Source organism: Nothoprocta perdicaria, unplaced genomic scaffold, assembly GCF_003342845.1.
Source record: "Nothoprocta perdicaria isolate Ctin4 unplaced genomic scaffold, notPer1 scaffold_51, whole genome shotgun sequence".
Taxonomy (NCBI): Eukaryota; Metazoa; Chordata; class Aves; order Tinamiformes; family Tinamidae; genus Nothoprocta; species Nothoprocta perdicaria.
Window position 1 is genome coordinate 3,939,686 of NW_020455766.1, and position 21,318 is coordinate 3,961,003.

At 40.2% G+C, this 21,318-nt stretch overlaps 1 protein-coding gene across 1 annotated transcript in view; it reads right to left on the reverse strand.

The window, feature by feature from the left end:
* Nucleotides 1-21,318, reverse strand: part of XDH (xanthine dehydrogenase) — a 46,993-nt gene that overhangs the window by 14,040 nt on the left and 11,635 nt on the right. The window contains exons 6-24 of the mRNA XM_026048100.1: nt 21,106-21,167; nt 20,628-20,696; nt 19,849-19,917; nt 19,325-19,411; nt 17,867-18,008; nt 17,018-17,110; nt 16,059-16,210; nt 14,527-14,620; nt 13,617-13,726; nt 9,535-9,719; nt 8,839-9,013; nt 8,188-8,277; nt 7,366-7,535; nt 4,713-4,836; nt 4,049-4,168; nt 2,868-2,964; nt 2,418-2,542; nt 1,499-1,632; nt 41-128 (exon numbers count right to left, since the gene is read on the reverse strand). Of these exons, the coding sequence (XP_025903885.1) occupies nt 41-128; nt 1,499-1,632; nt 2,418-2,542; nt 2,868-2,964; nt 4,049-4,168; nt 4,713-4,836; nt 7,366-7,535; nt 8,188-8,277; nt 8,839-9,013; nt 9,535-9,719; nt 13,617-13,726; nt 14,527-14,620; nt 16,059-16,210; nt 17,018-17,110; nt 17,867-18,008; nt 19,325-19,411; nt 19,849-19,917; nt 20,628-20,696; nt 21,106-21,167 (2,186 nt within the window). The remainder of the gene's footprint in view (nt 1-40; nt 129-1,498; nt 1,633-2,417; nt 2,543-2,867; nt 2,965-4,048; nt 4,169-4,712; nt 4,837-7,365; nt 7,536-8,187; nt 8,278-8,838; nt 9,014-9,534; nt 9,720-13,616; nt 13,727-14,526; nt 14,621-16,058; nt 16,211-17,017; nt 17,111-17,866; nt 18,009-19,324; nt 19,412-19,848; nt 19,918-20,627; nt 20,697-21,105; nt 21,168-21,318) is intronic.

Below are 21,318 nucleotides of genomic sequence, written 5' to 3' on the forward strand. Positions count from 1 at the left end.
ATGCCCAGAAGACATGCCTTCATTTTATGTGCATGCATACCTTGTACCTCCCCAGGAAAGGATGCCTTCCACCGCTTATCAGCATGTCCTCATCTCTATCCAACATACACCGCACTGTGCGGCCAGTTCTGTTAAAGGAAAAGATGCATTTATCAAGCAAAGCCTAAAATGTGCTATCCAGTTCTTACAGAGGAACTGTAGGAGCCTTTATGTGTGTGCTGTCTTTCCCGAGTGGCAACGGCTACATGAGTTAAGTTAAAATTGCCTGGATATAGCTTCCTCTTAAGAAAATGCCAAAATTAAGTGAAAAGGGAAAATATCTTAGAAACTGGGAGGTGTTCTTTGAAAGTCTCATGGAGACTCCTGCATCAAAAAGGATGGTTTCTTATAGGCACAGATAACAACAACTRAGTGGTCACTGTTTCTGGACTATTTCTCAAGGCTCTCTTTTGGCTCTGCTAGAGAAAATACCACATAAATTATGAAATAATGCTAAGGACGGTAATACTTAGACCTCAATTTGACCTTGTCTTTAGTTGTTTATTTACTATTCATGGAGGAGCAAAGCAGCTCTTCATTTTCAAACATGCATGACTTCCCAGTGCCTCTTTTCAGATTGCAAAAATATCTAGGGAATGTCATAGATGTAATTTCACTGCCTCTGGAATATGAGATCAGTAATTTGGCTGATAGTGATAAAAACAACAAAAGTTGAATATGTACTAGTGATTAAGTAGAGAAAGCAGAAGGTTTGCTCAGAATGGAGAAAATAAACCTGGCTTAAGTACAGGAGCTTCATTTCGGCTGTTCTCCTCTAAAGATACTCTATCAAATTACTAGTATGTCCCAACATACAGCTAGCATTAACACTAGGGAACATTCTAGCATACAGTACCAATAAGGGGAAGAGTTAAATGCAGTGCACAAGYGTCATCTCAGAGGCCACATTCACTCACAAACACAAAAATTTGCACAGTTAAAGATGAACTCACATCAAACCTCAAAATACTAGAAGTTCATTTGCAATTTGCACCTCACAAATGGATGCAAYGCAGGCTAATTCTATGAGCTTTTAGGGAGCTGAAAAGTAGAGCTCTCTATACTGAGGTCTGCCTCCCTTCAGAATGAGGCTGTTATACCCGTTATACAAAGCATAACCCAAGCGAGACTACTGCTGGATTTTGAAAGGTTTTGGGGGTGAACTGGAGCGGCAGTAAATTTGAAATAGAAGATTTTTAAAACATCAACAGAAAAGCAAGTTTTTTCATTTTCTTATTTACATTGCAAAAGCTGACATTCCTCGTAAGCCCAATCCCTTCCAGAAGTTTCAGTTCTTCTTTCAGCTAAGAGCCCAAACCCCCATAGGAATGCAGAAACTTGCTGCAGAAGACACTAAGAGCCTWCAAAGGGCCCCAGCACAAGCGGTGCCCCAAAATGAGCAGCCTAGGACAGGGAAAGTCTTGAAGGAAGAAGCACAATTCCCTGTACCCAAACTTACTTGAAGGCAGCCACAGCCACCACAGTTGAAAAAATAGTATTTCTAGTCTCTTTTCCTCCAAATCCTCCTCCCATTCTTTTCACCCGAACCACAATTCGATTTGAAGGCACTCCTAAAGCATTAGCAACAAACTCCTAAAGAAAAACAGAAAACCAGAGCTGATGGTAAATAATAGATAACAAAACAGGACTTGTCACWGCTTTCTCCATTCTGCAAACTTTGCAACACTGCAAATATTCTGCTACTATAGCAGGTCCTATTGATCCTGCAAGTGAATTGGTTGCTTCACTGCAGGAATGATTTAGCAGAGACCATGAGATTTAGGAAGAGACTGATGTGAGGTTATCTTACCACGGCATGCATCATCTCATTTATCACAAAGTGATCCTTTCCACATTCTCCACTCTCCTCACTCAACTATGAGACATCCGGATAGTCTTGATGTCCACAACAGCACCACATTTCAAAGAGAATGTAAATTACAAGGGAAGATTTATAGGGAAAAGTGCTTTTCTTGTTGGAAGTCAGTGAACAGGGCAAAGACATCTCATCATCCCAGCAGCCTGTCCCACGAGGTGGCAGGGTTGGTTTATATTGCCAGTGTTTGCACCACCTCCCTTTCTGACATGTCATTCAGTGGCCATGSCTATTCACCAGCTAGCCACATCCCCAGAAAACAGTTAGAGATGTGATCCAGCCACAGAGAGAGGTGCTGCCAGCAGAAACTTCTCCATCATTTGAGAGTGAATTCAGAACAGCCTGGGGGCTGGATAATGACTTTAGATCCTACATCCATCTCTTAAGCAGCGTGGCATTTTTATACAAGACAAGCTCAGATGAACTGCAAAACAACAGGTTACCTAGTCTAAGCACTGAGAAGCCAATGCCTTTCAGGCAACAGGCCAGAGAGAGGCAGTACCTGAGTCTTCATTAGGTTTTGGGTTGACACAAAGAGCTCCATCTCACCATCTTCCCCCTTTGGCACAGCCACAGTGCAGTGAGTTTCCAGATAAAAATGCTCTTGTCCACCAAGGTACATCTCTCCTAGAAAATATATAAAAAATGCCTCATAGATAGGCTATCTCTGGAGTCATAAGAGATCTCCCAGGACCTGCTGTCTGTAAACCCWTCTGACAGGTGTTAGTAAATTGAAATTCAAATCTGAAATTTAATCTGAAATTAAATCTTCCATAAGCTATTTGTATATAAACAGTAGGTTAAAACTTAATATGGAATCAGTTCAGCCCAGCAAGCCTTACTTGCATGAACACAATATTATGTGTGTGAAAATACACACACATAGCCTTATAGTTTGACTTTTTTTGTCAAACTATCCTACTTGAAAACAGCTATTGATATTTATTCTTACCTTCCAAAATATGATCCGATTCTTCAAATCCTTTCTTTACATCTCCCTTATTAAGATTTCGTATAGGCTTAAAAAAGGATTGTTTTTCAATAGCTTCCTAGGAAAGAAAATAACAGAGGGAGGTTTCCTATGAAAACAGTGACAACAATTCTCCCTCTTACTGAAAAAAAATATCCAAGATAAAAAGCACAAGAATTTATCASATACTCATTATGGTAATAATCAAATGACTTAACTTAGAGCAATAACAAGCATTTTTTTCACAACATGGCAATTTTACAGAAAGTGGACAATCTTAGGKCCTTGTCATCCATTTTATCTTATGGACCCAGAACCCCAAAGTTCATATACAGCAGAGCTAAAACAGACAACTTACATGAACTGAGGAACCAAGTCCATAGCTTGGAATGAGAGGGGCAGGGGAGAAACAGAAAAGAAGGACAAGCAGCAAGCTAAATCTCTCAGAACGGATGAGAACATCTCTAAAAACCATTTCCTTTGGAATCAAAATGCTATAATCTTTCTTACTGAAATTTTACAAAATTTCACATTTCCCTTTTGCCAAAGCTGAARCTTCCATAATAAAAAAGGAACTGTGGTCACTCAGAAAACTTTAAAAACTGCTAAAAGGCTGTATCTATGCAGTAAGTGGAAATGTTCATTGTGGAGACATAACTCCAGCAAATTAATTTCATCAGCTTTAGAAATCAGTCAAACATGCCGAAAATTTGTAAAGAAATAGAAATTGTGCGGCTACAGTGAGAAGGGACTTTTCCATGCCTTCTTACTAAGATGTGTTGTAAATCAGCAACTGGAGAATATCTGAACATTCACACCACCAAAACCAGCAGAAGAGGGAAGGGAAGTATGTGTGGGTAAGAACACGACTGAAAGCAATCTTGTTAAACAAATCTGGGTTGTGTGCAAGGCACGTCCCAGAATGTCYTATCTGATTCAATGACAAAATCTGTAGAACAAGTTAACACACTGCCAAGTAGTAACACCCAAAGGCGTATCCTACTTTATATTTAAATATATATTATTTTTAGCTGTATCCTGCTGCATTCACATAGCAAAGGCAACAAAGCACCTGGCTAAATAACCTCCTGTGCAAGAATGGAGATGAAGCAGACATCAGGGGGCCACAGGTTAACCTGGGAAGCAGATCTGGGTCATCTTACCTGAATTGTGACAATAGGTTTCAGCTCCTCATACTTAATCTTTACAGCTTTAGCTGCTCTTCTGGAATGTTCTTGTGTGTCTGCAACAACTGCACCAATGATATGACCGACACAAGTGACCTAGAGGTAAGAACAGGATCCATCACCACTTGCTGTAGGTGCCTGAAAGAACTGTAAGGCTCATGATGATTTCTCATTTTTTTCTTTAGTGCAATTCATTTTTATTGTTTGGACCAGCSTTTTTAAAATTAGCTTTGAATTGATTAAGGAATATTCTAATATTAGCCAAGTCRTGGCTAAAAGTTGTGGTATTTTGAGGAATATAATTCAGGTAGTTGTATGAGAGCTATATGAATTATATATTGTCAAAAATTACCCCTATCTGGTCAAGAAAAAAAGAAGATTGCAAATACCTTTGGAAAGCAACTGAATGAAGGAGCCTGTTTCCATTGCCTACAGCTTAGAGGAAAATGGTACAAATAGGTGTAGATTAGGGGCACAAAGCAAGGAAATTCAGGCCCAATTGAATTACACAGCAAGATTTCTACCGACTCCAATGCAGCCAGAATTTCACTTTGTGTATTGTTGAGGACTTTACCGGAGAAAATGAGAAACTCCATCTCCTATGCAATGTAATTAAAAGAGGCTCTTTTTAATGACATACCATGCCATCAGCAAAAACAGTTTCATCATTAGCAATGCCAGTGATGTTACTCCCAGGAACATCTTTCATGGAAACAAAAGAAACAAACCCYGGGACAGTCTGGGCTTCAGATGTATCTACAGAACTAAATAAAGACAGTAAGAGAGGCAGAGTTATTACTTTTCATTGGTCTAATTCTGTAAATACTTATACGCATGAAATACCAATGAATCTACAGACCTGACTCTGGTCTGACTATGCAAAGCAGGATGAATAATCACATGAAACCAAGGCAGAAAGGCAACATACAGTATTTAAATCCTTGGGAATCTATATTATAATTCAGGTCTTGACAGACAGTCTGATACCCAGTCTACTGTAAACTATACTGTATCATACATTTGGTGAGACACATCTGAAATTGACCTCCTGATCACAGCTATTAAGGATCTCCTGGAACTTTTACCCAAAAATAGATTGATTATAATGATGGCCCTGCTTTCGTTTACTGTTCTCTTAGCTGTTACGGTCCTGTGAAGGCAAAATTCCTTTCTGTTCATTGATAAACATGAGATTTTACTGCCTCCACATGGCACCAACAGTGTGTTTGCCTCTACAGAAGAATGTAGCTGTGAGACTCTAGGAAGTTGGTAAGTAAGCTCCAAGACACAGAAAGTGTCACAGACTGTCTTCCTGGTAGCCAGGAAAAGAGCTATCTAAATAAAATGCTTGCCTGCTTGAGTCATGTGCTGATTTAAAACCAAGTGATAAGCAAGACAGAATATCACTATAAATATTTTGCAGAAGACTTTCAAGTTGCCTTTGCAATACTTTCTAAGTTGGTCGTGCAATTGGCTGGCTTGACAATGGAGCTGTTGCAAACAGAAGAGCTGTGGGTTTGTTTCTCCTGAATGATTTATTGTCTTCTCTAAATTGCAGTAATTCTTCCAGCATGCTCGTAGAGATTCCTGAAACTCTGATACAAAATGTGCCTGAAAATAGTTGTTCATGAASCCCAGTGAGCCATGAATTTGAAATATATGTATATACTTGTATATATTTTATATATAAATACATATATAAATATATAAATATATTTTAAATTATATTATATATACATATTATTACATATACATTATATGTATATTATATATTTTTATATATATATAAAATGAACTTTCATGCACAAGCTCTTGGACAGTAGGAGCTGAAGTCAATATTATTTTTCTTTGGAAAATTCGCTTTCCTGTGCTTCTGCAAAAAGACTTCCAAAGAATCCAATGACCCATTTCCTTTGTCAATACGGAAGCAGGTGATTTCTAATTTAGTGGTCAAAACCTGACTCGGATGAACTGGAAGTTTTCTCATCAATTTCAACAGAGCCAATATTTTGAACAGCAGTCATAGGTGGAAATACCTGTCACTTGATGTGAAATATTCTGCCACATCCTCTGCAGTGACACAGACTTATGGCTTGAAATGTGTATGGACAGTGCAAACACAAGAGTATGTGCACCAGCGCCTAGAAAATACTGTATATTGTGGTCACAAGCATAGATCTGATATTTTTCTCTATTGTCTTACGTGCATGGGTAGTAGTAACAAGGCTTATGTGTTTGTGACGCTGTCAATGACCAAGTTGAGACACCTAAGGTTTAACTATGAYGACACAGCAGTTTTGTTCATAACCTGGGGGTCAATTCCATCTGTGCATCCATGACACGGCTGCATGTCCTGTATTAAATCACTGTGGGAAACCTGAGCAGGAAGTCTAAATAGGCAGGAAGTATTGCCTAAGGAACAAACACCACATTGCGAGGCTACAGTGAAGATGACACGGGGCAGTGTAATGGAGAATGTCCCACATCAAAGCACTTGAGAGCAGCAGAGAGCATGCAGAGCCACCGCAGTGGAAACACAATYAGGGGCTGTGTGTGGCAGGCAGTACCACACTGTAACAGCTTTAGGGCTCACATGAGAATGTGTAAGACATTAGCTGCCAGCATAGACTGTTGAGAGTTGGTTAGTCAGCATGGTTATAAATTATGCACCAGCCACGCTCTTATGGAAAAGATATGCTTCAAGCCAGCTGAACTTCCAGCTACCTGCCTATCCACCTCACTAGAGCCAAGCACAAACAGCTCTATATCTTTTAGCTGAGGCTAATTCATACAGGCTGCTGTGCTGAAGGATTGACTATGGCCAGAATACTCAGCAAGGTAAAACAGAAGATGGCACGTGCACAACTGACTACACACTGCTGGGAGTGGGGCAGTGGAACTCCCAAGCTCAGCTTCAAGGCAGGCATGTTCAAGCTGCATGCTAAGGTCAGGGATTAAGATGACATCTCAGACATTGTGATACTCTCCTATCCTCCTGCTTTTCAGTCTTGCATATTTGCATGTAAGAGATGGGTCATGCAAGAACATGCCTAGGGGCTAGGACTTTGTGCTCCGGCAAAGCTGTGAGTTCAGTATTAAATCCTTCATAGTCCCACCAAGAGAGATTTGCAAGAAAGCTGTAACATACACAGATCACCTCTGGATAATGATGTGCAACAAGCTGGAATTCCTACTAATGCAAGAACCTTCCCCTCACCCCCCTCCTTGACAGGTCAGTGCTTTCTTAGACACCAGACACTTGATACCATTTGAAACTCAGGAGCAGCACTTACAGKATCTTAGCGTGGGCTTTGGTGCTGGTCACCAGTGTTAGATACAGTTCATTCTCATAGTGAGGGATATCATCGCAGTAGACAGCCTCCCCACATGCTTGTTTGGCTGCTGAAAGGTGCATCAAAGGCCGGCCCACCATATCTTCAGCTGCCTGCCCTGGGGGCACTTCCTGGAGTAAAACACATAGSTTGCTGCTGCTGCTGCAGCAGACACAGGCATTCACGAGAAAGCAAAAGGCAAGAGATACATTCTAGTGAGCTTGGAAAGCGCTAAGTCCTCTGGAAAAGGAAGATAAACATGATGGAGTGACTGCACAGAAAGAGGGACACCTCATTCTCTACGGTAGCTGTGGAGAATGAGGTGAAAGGGATTCAATTCTTTGAAACAGCTATATAAGACAATGATTTGTTATGACCACTGGCATGCAAAATTCAAATTCTACAGCCAGCTTCTCCTCTCAAGGCTAAAGATAACAGGTCATGATCAAAGAAACAAGATGTAACCTGAATCCAAGACTTGAGAGATGCAAAGAGAGGCAGGCTATAACTGTGCAGGATAGAACAGTTTCAGTTTGGATACAGAGCTCTTGGCTGCAGAACAAAATTGCTACCCATTCAGGAACAAAGTCTTGGGCAATGACATRAAGGAATATTGTATCCTAAATCAAGAAAGGTGCAGAGACCCAAATACAAGCCTCATGAATAGCATGACTGCAGCAAGTTCCTGTATAGTTTGTACTCAGGGAGGCAGCAAGACAATAAGCAACACAGTTTGGACCACAGAAAAGACTGAGCGTGGATCATGTAGGTACTGCTACTTACTTGAAAGAGCTGAACATTTGCAACGGGATCTTTGTGAAACAGCTCAGTGGCACTGATGTAGTTTGAAGGGATGGGCTCACACAGCTTGTTCTGCCAGAGATACATTAAAGAACCATCATCTCCCCTGCCAATCCCTTTCTAACCTTCCCCAGTAGCTCTTTTTTCCCCCAAGCTGAAGTTTCCCTTCTGATGTACCAGGGTAACCTGCAGACCCTTGAGGCGCAAATGTGCCGAATGGAGGCTGGTCAKCAGACTGTGCCTGTTAACACTGTGTGGCAGAAGCTCGTAGCTGCCACACAGATAGGCCTGGCACTCAGCTAGCTGTGAAGATAACCCACCTCTTACAGGTAAAATCGGAAGAATAACTGCAGCCCCACACGAGTAGGCACAGCACACTAAATAGGAAAATTCTAAGAGTGCTCTCACATGCCTGCAGAGCAGTGTCTTTCCACAGCAATGTGGGAATGACAAGGGTAAGTGGACAGAAACATTGGTAGCTCTTGCAAAACCAAGTTTTCCGCCAGAAAATATTCCCCTCCTGACCACCTGCAGGCACGCCAAGCCTGCTGCTCCATCTGTTTGTACATGAAAACTCCTCACATCTTCCCATCCAGAGAGGACACCCAGTCCATCTTTCCCAGCAGCACTCACAGGGCCATTGGGCTGCTTGCTCAGCTTCTGAAGCACCGTCAGGTAGAACTTGAAGAAGAAGCTGAGCGTGAGTGTGCGTCGGAAATCCACCATGCCACCAGGTGCAGAAGGAGACAGGTCCATCTCACCTGCCAGCAAGCGGCAGGCATCCTGCAGCAGCTTCTCATTCCAGTCTCTGCAGAGAAACACAGTGACAGCCAGTGCTTGCTTAGCCCTAAATATCACCAGGGCAGATTAACTCATGGCAACTCCACTGGATCTCAAGTGTCAGTCACTCTATCTCTAGCTCTATCTATAGTATGTACATCATGCTTGCTCTCATATCGGGCATATGTCTTCTGTTCTAAAAGTATGGCCATGCCACCAAGTGATGAGTGCAGGTTTCTTAGTCAAGCTTGAATGAAACTCTGATTTGCAGGCTATCCCTGTGCCTAACCTCTGCCCACCTCTAAAGATGAGTGCATTTATCAGGAATATGGCTCTCAGTGAGAGACTGGCTTGAAGCTCTGAGGGAAAGAAGCACTGGAAGAAGCAAGGCTTCACACAGAACAGACCGCTGGAGAACTGCAGCAATGCTTTCTTCCTCTTTCTCCTTCTGGGTGCTATCAGAGAGGATTCAAGATAGTTAAATTTGTTCCTGCAAAGGTCAAACTTGTTCCTACTAGACAGCCTTTCTTATCACAGGAAGCTTCCTACCTCCCAGTGAGCTCTTGGCAAGTTTTTATTGCTAGGACAGTTGTAGGAGCCATTCCTCCATAGCTCAGTTTAATCTCTTCCACTCGGCTAGTGCCTTCTTGGAACCGGACTCTCATCCCACAGGTCACAATAGCAATGTCATCCTCCCGACGTGAAGCCTGCTTGAAAGCCGAGAAGTACTCACCCTAGGAGAAAAGAAGAGATTTCTTTATTCTTTATCTTGGCATGCTTTGGAAAGCAGACATGGTGCTGGCCTGTCCCTACTTGGATGAGCTATTCCAGAGCACTGTATCTGACTGATCCACCTAATCAGTGCCAAGCAGAACATATTTGTTGAGGAAGCACTGTGTTCAAAGATTAAACTTATCCAAGCTAGAATTGTGTGCGTGATTAGCTTTGATGGAGATCTCCTGGTACCTGTCTTCCCCCCCCCCATGTCTTAGGAAGAGGAATCAAGATTTATATATAAAATATATATATAATATATATATATAAATCTTGATTATATATATAAAAAAAATTGATTTTTTTTTTTGCTCTTGGAGTTTGCTCTTGCTTGGTAATTTTTAATTTCTCCAGGTCTGCAAAGCTGCTGAGTTGGAGGCCTAATAAGTAACACCGAGATCCTCCTAAATAATTTCTCTTCTTGCTCTTTGGAAAGTCTTTGAACTCTGGAAAAAATGCTATCAGTAATCACAAATGGATCCCAGGCTAGTGGATGTTAAACTCAATTTCAGGTTGTTCCTACAAGCATATTTATCAACAACTACCCTGACTCCAAGCAGAAAGGAGCTGGTTTTCAAAGCATCAGCTCCTACCTCTCAGAAATCTCAGAAGCTCTATGTGAAAGAGTGACATGCAACATGAGGTTAACACTCTGCCACTTTATACCACATGATGGTATCACCTGGGATCCATAGCAAACTCAGTTTTAACTCTTCCCTATCCAGCTGGGTATTTTCTGCAAATTCCCACTCAGACATCCTGCAGATTAAGAGAAGAATTTGATCTCGTGACTTTGCATGGCCTTTCTGAGAAGTTTGCTGTCTATTGATTTTTATAATGGCTTAGCCGAGTGGCTCTGCACAGCACAATGCCTTGTTCCATTAATTATCTCTAATCAGAAGTGAGCAACACTTTTTCCATTGCTGTAAAGAACAATTCCTCTATTGTTGGCTTAGAGAAATTTCACAAGAGGCCCGTTTTATGCATTAAGATCTCATTACTGGAGATCTAACTGGAGTGTGTGCTTCATTTCCTGAATTCAACTAATTAGTGGGCAACCTGCAGATAACAGCCGGGGAGCATCAACAGCATCCTCCCACCAAGCACACCATGCCACTTTGCTTGTTAAAGCAACTAGCCTTCAAAGAGAAGAAAAGCAGCTTCTTCCCTTACTGCACATTGCAGAGCAGCTTTCCAATAACATGATTACAATAAGAAGACAACACTTGCTCTCATTCCTCACAARAGACCATCGTTATGTTGGTGCAAAGTCCTGTAGGAGACAAGGCATCTGCTGCTGTTCTTCATCATTAGCTAGAAAGCTAGGTAAGGTCAACCATGACAGCAGCTGTCTGTGATTGCCTTTGCCCTACTTCTCAGTAACAGAGCCAAGTGTGTCCCTGTTGTTTTTACAGTTAAAGCTTCTAGGAGTTAGTTATCTCACAGGAAAAAACACACTTTCATAGCAAAGGGGGAAAAAGCATAATGCAACTGAGACTGCAAGGAGTTTTGCATGAATCTAAACTAGTCTCCTATCTTTTCTCCTAGAAGGCAGGCAATGCCAACTAGGAGCACACAAAGAGCTCCACAGGTTCCAAAAGATTTGCAGGCAATATTCACTATTGCAAAAACATCGTTTCTATGTCRGTTTATTCAGTCCACTGACAGGGAAGAGAGAAGTCAATAATGTCAAGAAGGTTGCAGGATACTAATTTGAGGGATGAAGACAGACTCGATCAGACATTTCTCTAGTGGGACAAAAGTTATAATATCATGAACATGCAATGACAACACTGAGCAGATCCTAGTTTAAGAAATAAATATATAGCCATTGTGTTGACAAGATTTTTCTATTAAAAAGTGAACACTTACCTGATAAAGAATGGTATTATAAAAGATTAAATAACAGTAACAAACATGAATAGGAAAATATACACAATGAAAAGAWTATGAAGGTCTGATGGTCATTAAATAATAATGCAGGTGGTGGAMAACACTTTTCTGAACTTTATCTGGAGCACAGGGAATGTTTTTATAGCCCAGAAGAGGGCTATTAAGCAGAGGCTATGTCCTCTTCTAGAAATGCCATTTGATACATTCAAAATTGTTGGTTTATCTTCTGGAATCTGCTTGCATGCATCTTTAATCCAGTGAACTGTTTTCTTCTCTAAACACTGTCCCTGCTTAGCTACATTTGCCTTACATAGACTATAAAACCTTTTTCCTGAATAACTTCAACAGCTGACACACAAATTAGCAGGGGAAAGAGGCTGTTACCTCCTCTCCCTAAAAGTTCTCTCCATACAATAAAGCCTAACATGAATTTAATCTCTCTACACCAACACTAAATAGTGAAAATGGTTAAACTTCTTTGGTCTAATTCATTATGTTGTTTGACAGTCTTAACATTTGCGTAACAAGTCATACCAATGCAAGCAGTAATATCAGCTTTAAACCAACATATATGAGAAACTTGGATCCTACTGTATGCTGACACAACTCTGCTTCCCACTGYGAGGAAATCAGTTATAGAGCACTTTGCCTGCCTCATCCCAACACTTTCAGACATCTCTTGAAGAACTTCAGTCATCCTGGCTTCATGTTTGTGAGGAAAGATCAACAAGAATTCATGAAGCAGAAAGTTCAAAAGTTATTTTAGTTATTCAGATCAATGAGCTGCATATAACTTACAGATCAAGCCACTGCCCTTGTGGTAAAAGTTTGTTTTGTGAAATTTGCCTAGAGTATAAGCTTTTTTTTTTTTTTTTCTCTCCCCACAGTCATAAAGTGGAACATGGTGTTGTCCATTGATTACCTCAAGCATATCTCTCACTTTGGCAACAACTAACGCTTTTTACAACTACCACAAGTTCAAAGTAGAATCACTCAAAGATAGAAAAATAATCTCTTAATATTTCCATACAAAAAATAGAGAAGATAGAATCACAGAATGCTTAAGGTTGGAAGGGACCTCCAGAGATCATCTGGTCCAWCCCCCAAAGGATTGGGCAACAAAATACAAGACAAAGCATTTTTTATGTTCTATCTCATAACATGATAACATTTCTGGAAAAATCAATGTTTTCCATTTATAAAGATGATATATTATAAAAGAATTTACACTGCAGTGACATAACTAATGGCCACAAATTCTAAAAAGGTTCTTAATATCTTCAATGACATAAAATTACAATCTAATRTTCTCAAGTCTTAAGGGAAAAAAATGAGTTCTACTTCTTAGGCACTGAATCAGTTGTGACTCATGCTGCTACAGAAAATAGTTGTTCATAGATCTATGAGAAGGACCCAGTTGAAGTTGCAAGGCCACAATGACAAAATGCCAGAACAATCAGTCCTTGCGTTTTCAGTATTGCAAGAAAAAGATATGGAAATTGAACTTCCCTCTCATTCCTGCTAACTTTTGCACAATCATTTTCACATTTCTTTTCCCATTGCAGATCATAGAAATTAAACAGGTACTTCAATTAGYTTGCTTCACTTACTTTGGGAATTGCTAGCATCTTTGCTGCATTATATTGTGAACAGAAAACTTAGACTTTAGGGAACGTTAYATTGTCACCTTTCATCATTAGTGAACGCATTCAAAAAACCTATAGAATGAGGTGAGGTTTATTTATTGCACAACAATTCTTGGACTTAYTGCACTTCACTAGAGAGCCCACCTCCCCTTGCTTATCCAAAAGAGATTTTCACAAAAAAAGATAAAAACTTTGCTGATCCAAGGGAYTGCATAAGCATTTGCAGGTCATTCTTCAAAGAAGGGTGCCTAATATATGTAAACTAACACGTAGGTACCACTGGTTTAGCTGCCCYGAAGCCTATTCCCAGCAGCTCACCTTCCTGCTGTAGGGTATCTCAACAGAGAGAAGTATTTCTTCAGGTTTCAATATTGTTTTTCTGTATCCAGTGAAGAACTTTTCATCCATTGTGATAGTCCTTTTGCCCTCTGTAGATCAAGGAGATAACAATGATACGRAATATCATGGATATGGAATCAGTTTTCATTTTCCAACCCTGCTTCACCAAATCCAGAAGGATTTTCTTATATGTAATTTGTTTCTTATGGAACCTATCATACCATCTGTCTATGTATGTTTCTTTTGCTCAGGAACTGATCAAAGAGACTTCTCAAAGTCCTTCCTCCTCCTCAAAGCTAATTAAAGCTGAGTCTCTGAGTGAATTCAGTTCCATCATCCCAAAGCGGTTGGGAACCCCTCTTTCACCTTACCTTAGCTCACACACAAACTCATTACAAGTGAAAGTCTCTGATCAAAGAGTTCCCTTAGTTCTCAAAATGATCATATTTCAGGGGGGGGAAAAAAAGATAATCTCAAAAGTAAATACAAATTGAGATATCATTCCATAGACAAAAACAGGTATCAATCTTTATCTGAAAAAATCCACAAGACTTCAAGGATGGTAGTGACAGAAAGAACTCATGCCTGTAATGTTAGTTTTTCCAGTGAAGGGATATCTTCAACCAAGTCTTCGCGAGGACGTGTCTGTGAGTGTGTGCACAATACTAGAGATTCATTTTACTAAAGCTAAAACTACTTTAGAGAACCAAGCTTAAGTCCAACATTAAGTCTTTAGCCTTATAAAAGGAAAGCCCCCATAGACTCATGTTAAGCCTATGTTCTTTAATGATAACGTGCGCTTTCCTCAAGCTCTCACCTGACCTAATAATATAGGAAAGGACTGATGGCAACCCCACCTTCCCTGGTGCCACAAGGAAATGTAACTTACCATTTGATATCAGAGTCAGCTTGCTTCCACTTGCCATTAACACAGGATTTAAGTCAGAAATGGGGCTTGCTGTCATTATGTTTCCTCCAAGAGCCTAGCATAATGCATGCATTAGATAAGTATTCAACAGCAATATAAACAGCACTCTGTAATCGTGTATTACTTCATACACAGTGCACTACAGTACAGCTATAGTTGAGCTTATTTTGATAAACTCTTATCCTCACTCAGCAGTTTTAGGTCTATAATGCAATAAGAAAAAAATACAAAACCCATTTAATCAATTGCAGTCCCAGCCAACCCCAACATTGAAACAGTTTTAGGAATAATCTTTGAGTGTCATCACATCAGAACAGTCTTTAAAGTATGTTCAAAGTATATATGCCCTATGATGCCAAAATTCAAATACTGGAGCCGCAATTAAGATCCATTAAATATAGTACACCTTTCCAAGGAATCCACATTTGTTGGCTACAGCACAAATGCGTAGCACAAAATCTTACAGAGCAAAATCTTGTGTTGGGCAGGTTGACTCATCAGCCTGCTGGACTCTTTTTAATATATGGAGTTTGATCTGTTCTAACCCATCTCTTCTGACACCTAGTTTTAGATAGCATGCAAAATACAAAGAAGCGACTTCTTCGGATCTTATGTTCTTTCATATCCTAAGGAAATTCTACCTTTGCATCTTCCAGGTACAATATCATCATATCAAAAATCTGTTTAAATAAATATTTACTGCCTCTGCAATGATTTTCTTCTCAGATGTTACACTGAAGTACTATTGTTCTGATTGCTTTCAAGTGCAATATGACCTACATATTCCCACAAAATTATAAAAATACTGGAACTCAGCTTCCRACACCCAAAGCACCCTTGTGTCCAAGCAGTGCCTGTTTGTTTCAAGTAGTTCCTAATATCACTAGAGTCTCTTTCACAACTTTCTTCTCTCATATCTGTAGAAAATGAAAACCAATCTACAGGAGAAACAGAAACAAACTCAAAATGAAAATGCTTTGAAGCAGTGTCATAAGTCAATCAGGAGCACTGGCAGGGAACCATCAATGAAATAGGCATTCTGTGAGATGCTCCTATATGACACTTTTTCCAACAGTTTCACTTATAGATAGTGAAATTTATACCTTGTAAAAAAACAGCAAACCTCTGAAAAATTTGATAGAGTTGATTCATTAACCCTCTGTGTTACCAAAAGCCTATACACATCTGCTTCTTTGAACTTTTCTCCATCACTCTAAATGCATTTTTGTTAAATTAGTCAAAATTCTGTAAGGTTTCCCACTTTTATCCTGATAATAGTCACAGAAGATAGAGACAATGGATTTATGGTATCAATGCATGACAGACACCATCTGAGACTCATGTTGCTGTTCAGTTCCAGAGGTTTAGATGGACCAGATTCTTTGCCTGGGTTGCATGAGGAACACATGGCACACCAATATGGGATGGGACACCYGATCAGCTCCTCAGACTGAGCTTTCAGTTCCAGTTCCTGGTGCTCCCAAGTCACTTACTGCAACGTTTCTGATCTGTGGCCCTGCAAACCACCGCAGCTGCTCAAGGACAGCCTGAAACACTTCTGTTTTGTAGGGAGGAAGCTCTGCCACCATTTTTCTCAGCACCTCCTCTATTGAGCTCAGAGTACAGGCAGCCCCAAAACTGACTCCTGAAAATGAACAAATAAGAGAAATTGGTCTTCTTTTACCAAAAGTCRAAGTACAGGAGAGCATAGATATAACTGTATCTACAAACAAAGCTTAGATACCACTGAATTTAAACTGGACAGCAGTGTTTGGAAAAAAGAATCAGTCACACCATTTTGTTCTGCAGAAAAAGTATGTGCTGTATGCAAATACCACATTTCCCAGAACAAAATTAGTTTCTAAATCACAGCTTGTGGTGGTGCTGCTTCTCACATGACAATGATCCACCTACCCACCTTGTGCTTCCATGCTTAAGAGTTATTCCCTTCCTATAGGGGTTAGCTCATCTTTTGAGAGCTGAAATCCAAATCCCTCTCCACTTTCCATGTCTTAAACATACCAGTAGGCTGTATATGAAGGTGCCTGACACGAAGCCACATGTACTACATTGTTCCTGTTAATTCTGATTTTTTTCTAAGTTTAACCTGCTCCCGTCACAAAGATAAATGAAATACTTCACTTGGACTGTTGAATCCAGTGCCTTTCCCTAAAATTATGTATTTTAAAAACTTTTATAAATGAAAAGATTGCCCATTTACACCATTAACTCAGTTACTGTACATAAAACACCACACAAAGACAGGCAATGTCTAATTTATCTTCAAGTACAAGTCCTCTCTCAGGCTCAAATACAAATCACAAGCTTAAGTCCCTCCATGACAGTGTTATTAATGGATATAGACAGCAGCCTAATCTTGGGCTTTTCCTGTTTATAATTTTCTTAGAGTCCTCARCTTATTTCATAGGCATTTAGTCTCCTTTTTGCTCACCTGTTTCAGTGTGCTGGACAGCATTCATTTCAGATATCCATGCTGGTGCTATTATCACTGGATACAGCAGGTTCTTTAACCTCATCTCAATACCTTATGAAAAAGTCAGACTCCTTCAGTTAAACATAGGTTATACACAAGCTAAATTAACTGTTTCTCGATGAAATGGTAGGTCTACTAGAAAGTCAATGATATGTTACATAAAATATGTTAGAGATAATAAACTGAAAGCTATTTTCTACCAATACTGGAATGCTCACAAGGGTCTTTTAGGTACTTTAACCTAGACTAGGTTCCAGTAACATGGCTTAGCTGTACATAATCCTTCAGATTATCATTATGAACCAAACAAAACTGAGGGGAATGTGTCCTGAATTAATTGTTCAGGCTAGTAGAATTACTAACATATATTAACTCTCTTCATCCCTCCATTTGCTTGCAGAAATATGTTTTGAGAGAAATCCAGTAAAATTGATTCCTGAGAATTTACTCAGCTCCCTGAAAATCTTTCAAAATGCACATTTCAGTTTCACTCAATTCACTTGAATACAAAGACATTTTATGGTGTGCCACTCCTCTCCGTGAAAAAACTTGTCTTTGCCTTTCCTCAACAAGCCACTAGCACAAAAGCTCAAAGGTCTGGATTACCATATTTCTGTTTGACTTAGCAAAGAATGAAGAAAAACATTTGCTGTGAGATTAACTCACTTAAACTTTTTCCCTTCACATGCCAGGCTGGGAGAAATTTAACACCAGTAGCATGACTGAAGTCTAAACTTTACCGTTCCCATGAAACACTACATGGAAGGTTTCCACCTACTGAAAATGAGCATTTGCCCTTCCTCTTACCCACTTCTGTGTTCCCTACAACAAGTTTGGCATCGGGGTGCTGGGATTTGAGGGCCACCAGTTCCTTGAGAGTTGTAGGCTGGATCCACATCACACGCTCGCCTTTGAAACACAGCTGCTTCTGCTGCTTGTTACTCTGAGTCTGCAAAAGAGAAATCAGATGGAGCTCAGACCCTTCATCAAGCCAAGAAAACCTGCATACTTCCAGTCCTTGCCTGCTCCAGGCCCGGCTCCTACAGGGTTACAGACAGGAGCCTGTGAGCACCCACACTGTGGCTGGCAGCCAGCCATCCCTCATTGTTTATTCGGCATTGACAAGACTCTCTTCTCACGCTGATAAAAAGCTTTTGCCTCCTGACACTCTCAGGTGCCTCCTACTGCCACATCTCCTTAGCAAGATCTCCTCTAGCAAGTTCCATCTGCCATGAGTTTTGGCAGGTGTTGTGGCTTCACCCATCCCAGAAGTAATGGATTTTCCAATCTGATCTCATTGAAACTACAGAAGTCTTTACCACTGCTGAAAATCAATTAGCAGCTGTAATGCTAGATTCTGTTCCCTAATTCCCTCTGCCCAATGATTGAAGACAAAAGACTAACGTGGCTGCCTCACAGCAATGGCAAGTCGACCTGTAGGCTGGAGAGCTTAGAAAAGCAGCAGAGGGGCCCTTTATTTTATGTTCTGTAAGACACCAGAAGAGCTGTAGCTCATGACACCTTTGGACTGGGGGCTAAACCAGGTACAAAAGCAGAAGTAACAACTGAGTTTTGATTGCTTGTTAAATGTGAAGGAAGTTACAAACTTGCTTTGTCCTAGACTAGACTCCTGGCTGGGACACTTTCGTACCATGCAGCAACTCTGCTGAGAGGGAAGGAGAATTASCCCCAAAAAGACAAGAACAGAACAGGGAGAGAATCTAATCTCATATAACTTTTGATGTCATTGATCAGGTTACCTCCTCCTCCTTTCACATAGAGTGGAGAGAGGCTAATCCTTCTAGAGAGCAGTTTATTTCAACTTATTCAACTACATCCCATAGTTTCTACTTTTCTCCCTGGATTCTAAAGGGAGCAAGGGGTGATTAGCTCAGATATGTTTGTGTTTATTGCAGAGGTTCACATCTGACCTAGTAAATTAAAATCCAGGTGTCAGCAATTATTCCATCCCCAGATAGGCAGGAGTCAAAAACGAAAGCAAACCGAGCACCGACATGTGGGGTGACAAACAGAGAGGGCAGGCAGCCAGCCGGGGGAGGCACTTGGCCTGCATGTCCTCTGTGCCACCACAGCTGGCAAGGGCCTTGTATAAAACATGCAGGCATTCATACTTATGTCTTCTTTTATCAGTATCCACCCTCTGCACTGCCATGTCCTCAGGAGAAACACAGTGGGGACCCTCAAAGCCAGCGTGGCATAATGAAGCCAATGAATCTTATACTGTTTCCTTTTAAATTAACTTGCCATTAATTCTGGTGGGAAAATGGGCTCCTGCGTAGGATCCAGAGGCTGGAACTCTGAAGGATTGAACAGACTGGAGGACATTGTTGCCTATGAAAAAAGAAAACACATGTATTTGGGAGGCAGAGAGGTAAGATTTTCACCAAAAAAAAAAAAAAACCACCACGAAGGTAAAAGGTAATTCCTCTTTTCTAGCCTTACTATCTTTTGGAGCAAAGAATGGCAAATAAAATCAACAGATATCACCTGGACAGCATTTCAGGTTTTCTGGTCAGATTTTTTCAGGGAAGAAGATGCAAGTCTACCTGAACACACACGTTTTTGCCAATCAAAAGCAGCACATTTTCACAGTGGTGTACTAAATGACAACAAAATTGACTCCTCTGAGATAAGATCATTATAAAAATTACTCCAAACTGCTTTGCATATATACATTTAAGTGCACAATTAGATTTTGGGAAAGAACAAGCAAGATTATCTCCAAAACAGATAAAATAGGGAAAAATAACAGGTCAGCAGAGCCTTACCACATTGTCTTCTTTTTCATTCATGCAGCAGCCTGGACCATTGGCTTTTCCTCCACAGCAGCCCCCATTCTAAAGAAGAAACAAGCACGTTTCAGCTACTCAGCACAAAGTCAGACAATTCCAACTTCTATACGATATCTTGCTCTCCTTTTAGCAAACTCTGAATGAACATTTCAAACTATTTTGATGAAAGCATTCTATATGACTTGAATTGCTGGAATATTCTACACGACATTGCATGCTTCCGCACAAAGGATTCACAATACTTCACTGGAATTTCCTAACAAAGAAAAGCTCCCTTCTGTTCTCTTTTTTAATTTCACTTTACATTCATACTGCCTTATACCCTAATTCTCTCTTTTCTTCTGTGTACATAAAACATGATTAAATTACTTCCAACTCATCACTGGCTGCAAAGTTTGGGAAAGAGCATACTRGAGTATTAAACAATTTTGAGATCCATTATCCTTATTTCACAGAAAAAGAATACTGGCTTCAATATCCCAGAAGCTGGTAACACGTTGCTTATAGMTGTCCTGCACAATTTCACAGAATTTCACCTCACAGTTTCAGTGCGTTATTATAAAAGCTGCATTACAACTACTAGGCATGCTAAACAGGATATATTTAATGGCAGCATGCTGTAAGACACAGATATTCAAAGCAACTCAGATGCCTCTGAATAACTTTGATACAGTAGAGGCTGAGACGAGTCAGATGTCACAACTGTATTAATATTATATTGAAAATTGAGATTATAGCTTTTCTATGCAGCTTACCGTGCTATTTGCCTTCCCACCGCGACAGCATCTAGTGCCACTGGCTCCTYTCCCACAGCAACCCCAGTCCTATGGGGACAGAGACAGTTTTCTGAGGAAAACGTGCATATTCCAAGGAAATGAAAAAAGAATTATTCTCTTTGTCAGAGAAGACTATTTCTGAAGCAGAAATGGGAAATGGAAGGTGCTAAGTAAATAGGTATTTCTCTTTGCCAAAGTAAGAGAGACTCTACAGCCTGTTGGATAGGAAATTCCCAGTTTATACATAAACCTTTTGTTTTGAATTAGAACTTAAAAATTACAGTGAGAAAATGAGTTGATCTTCCATTTATTAATGCATGAAGCATACATGCATATATACATACATACATGGAGCAAGAGTTGGAGCTGGGTTGTAGCATATTTATTTCCTTCCTCCCCTCTTCAGTTCCTGTTATACTTGAGTAACAGAGAAAGCCATTCTGCCTTCCAGACTTACTTTGGCAAACGTCCTGTATCCCTCCAGAATAGGTCTGTATCCTGTACATCGACACAAGTTCCCTGCATTGCAGAGCAAATGAAGAAATATTTAGTGTTATTTGGCTAAGAATATTTCCTCATTTAGGGCCTTCTATCATGTCTCACAATAACTAGTAAAAAGTAGATGAAGAAAATTAAAAATAAAAAGAAATTTTCATTAATATTTTTGCAA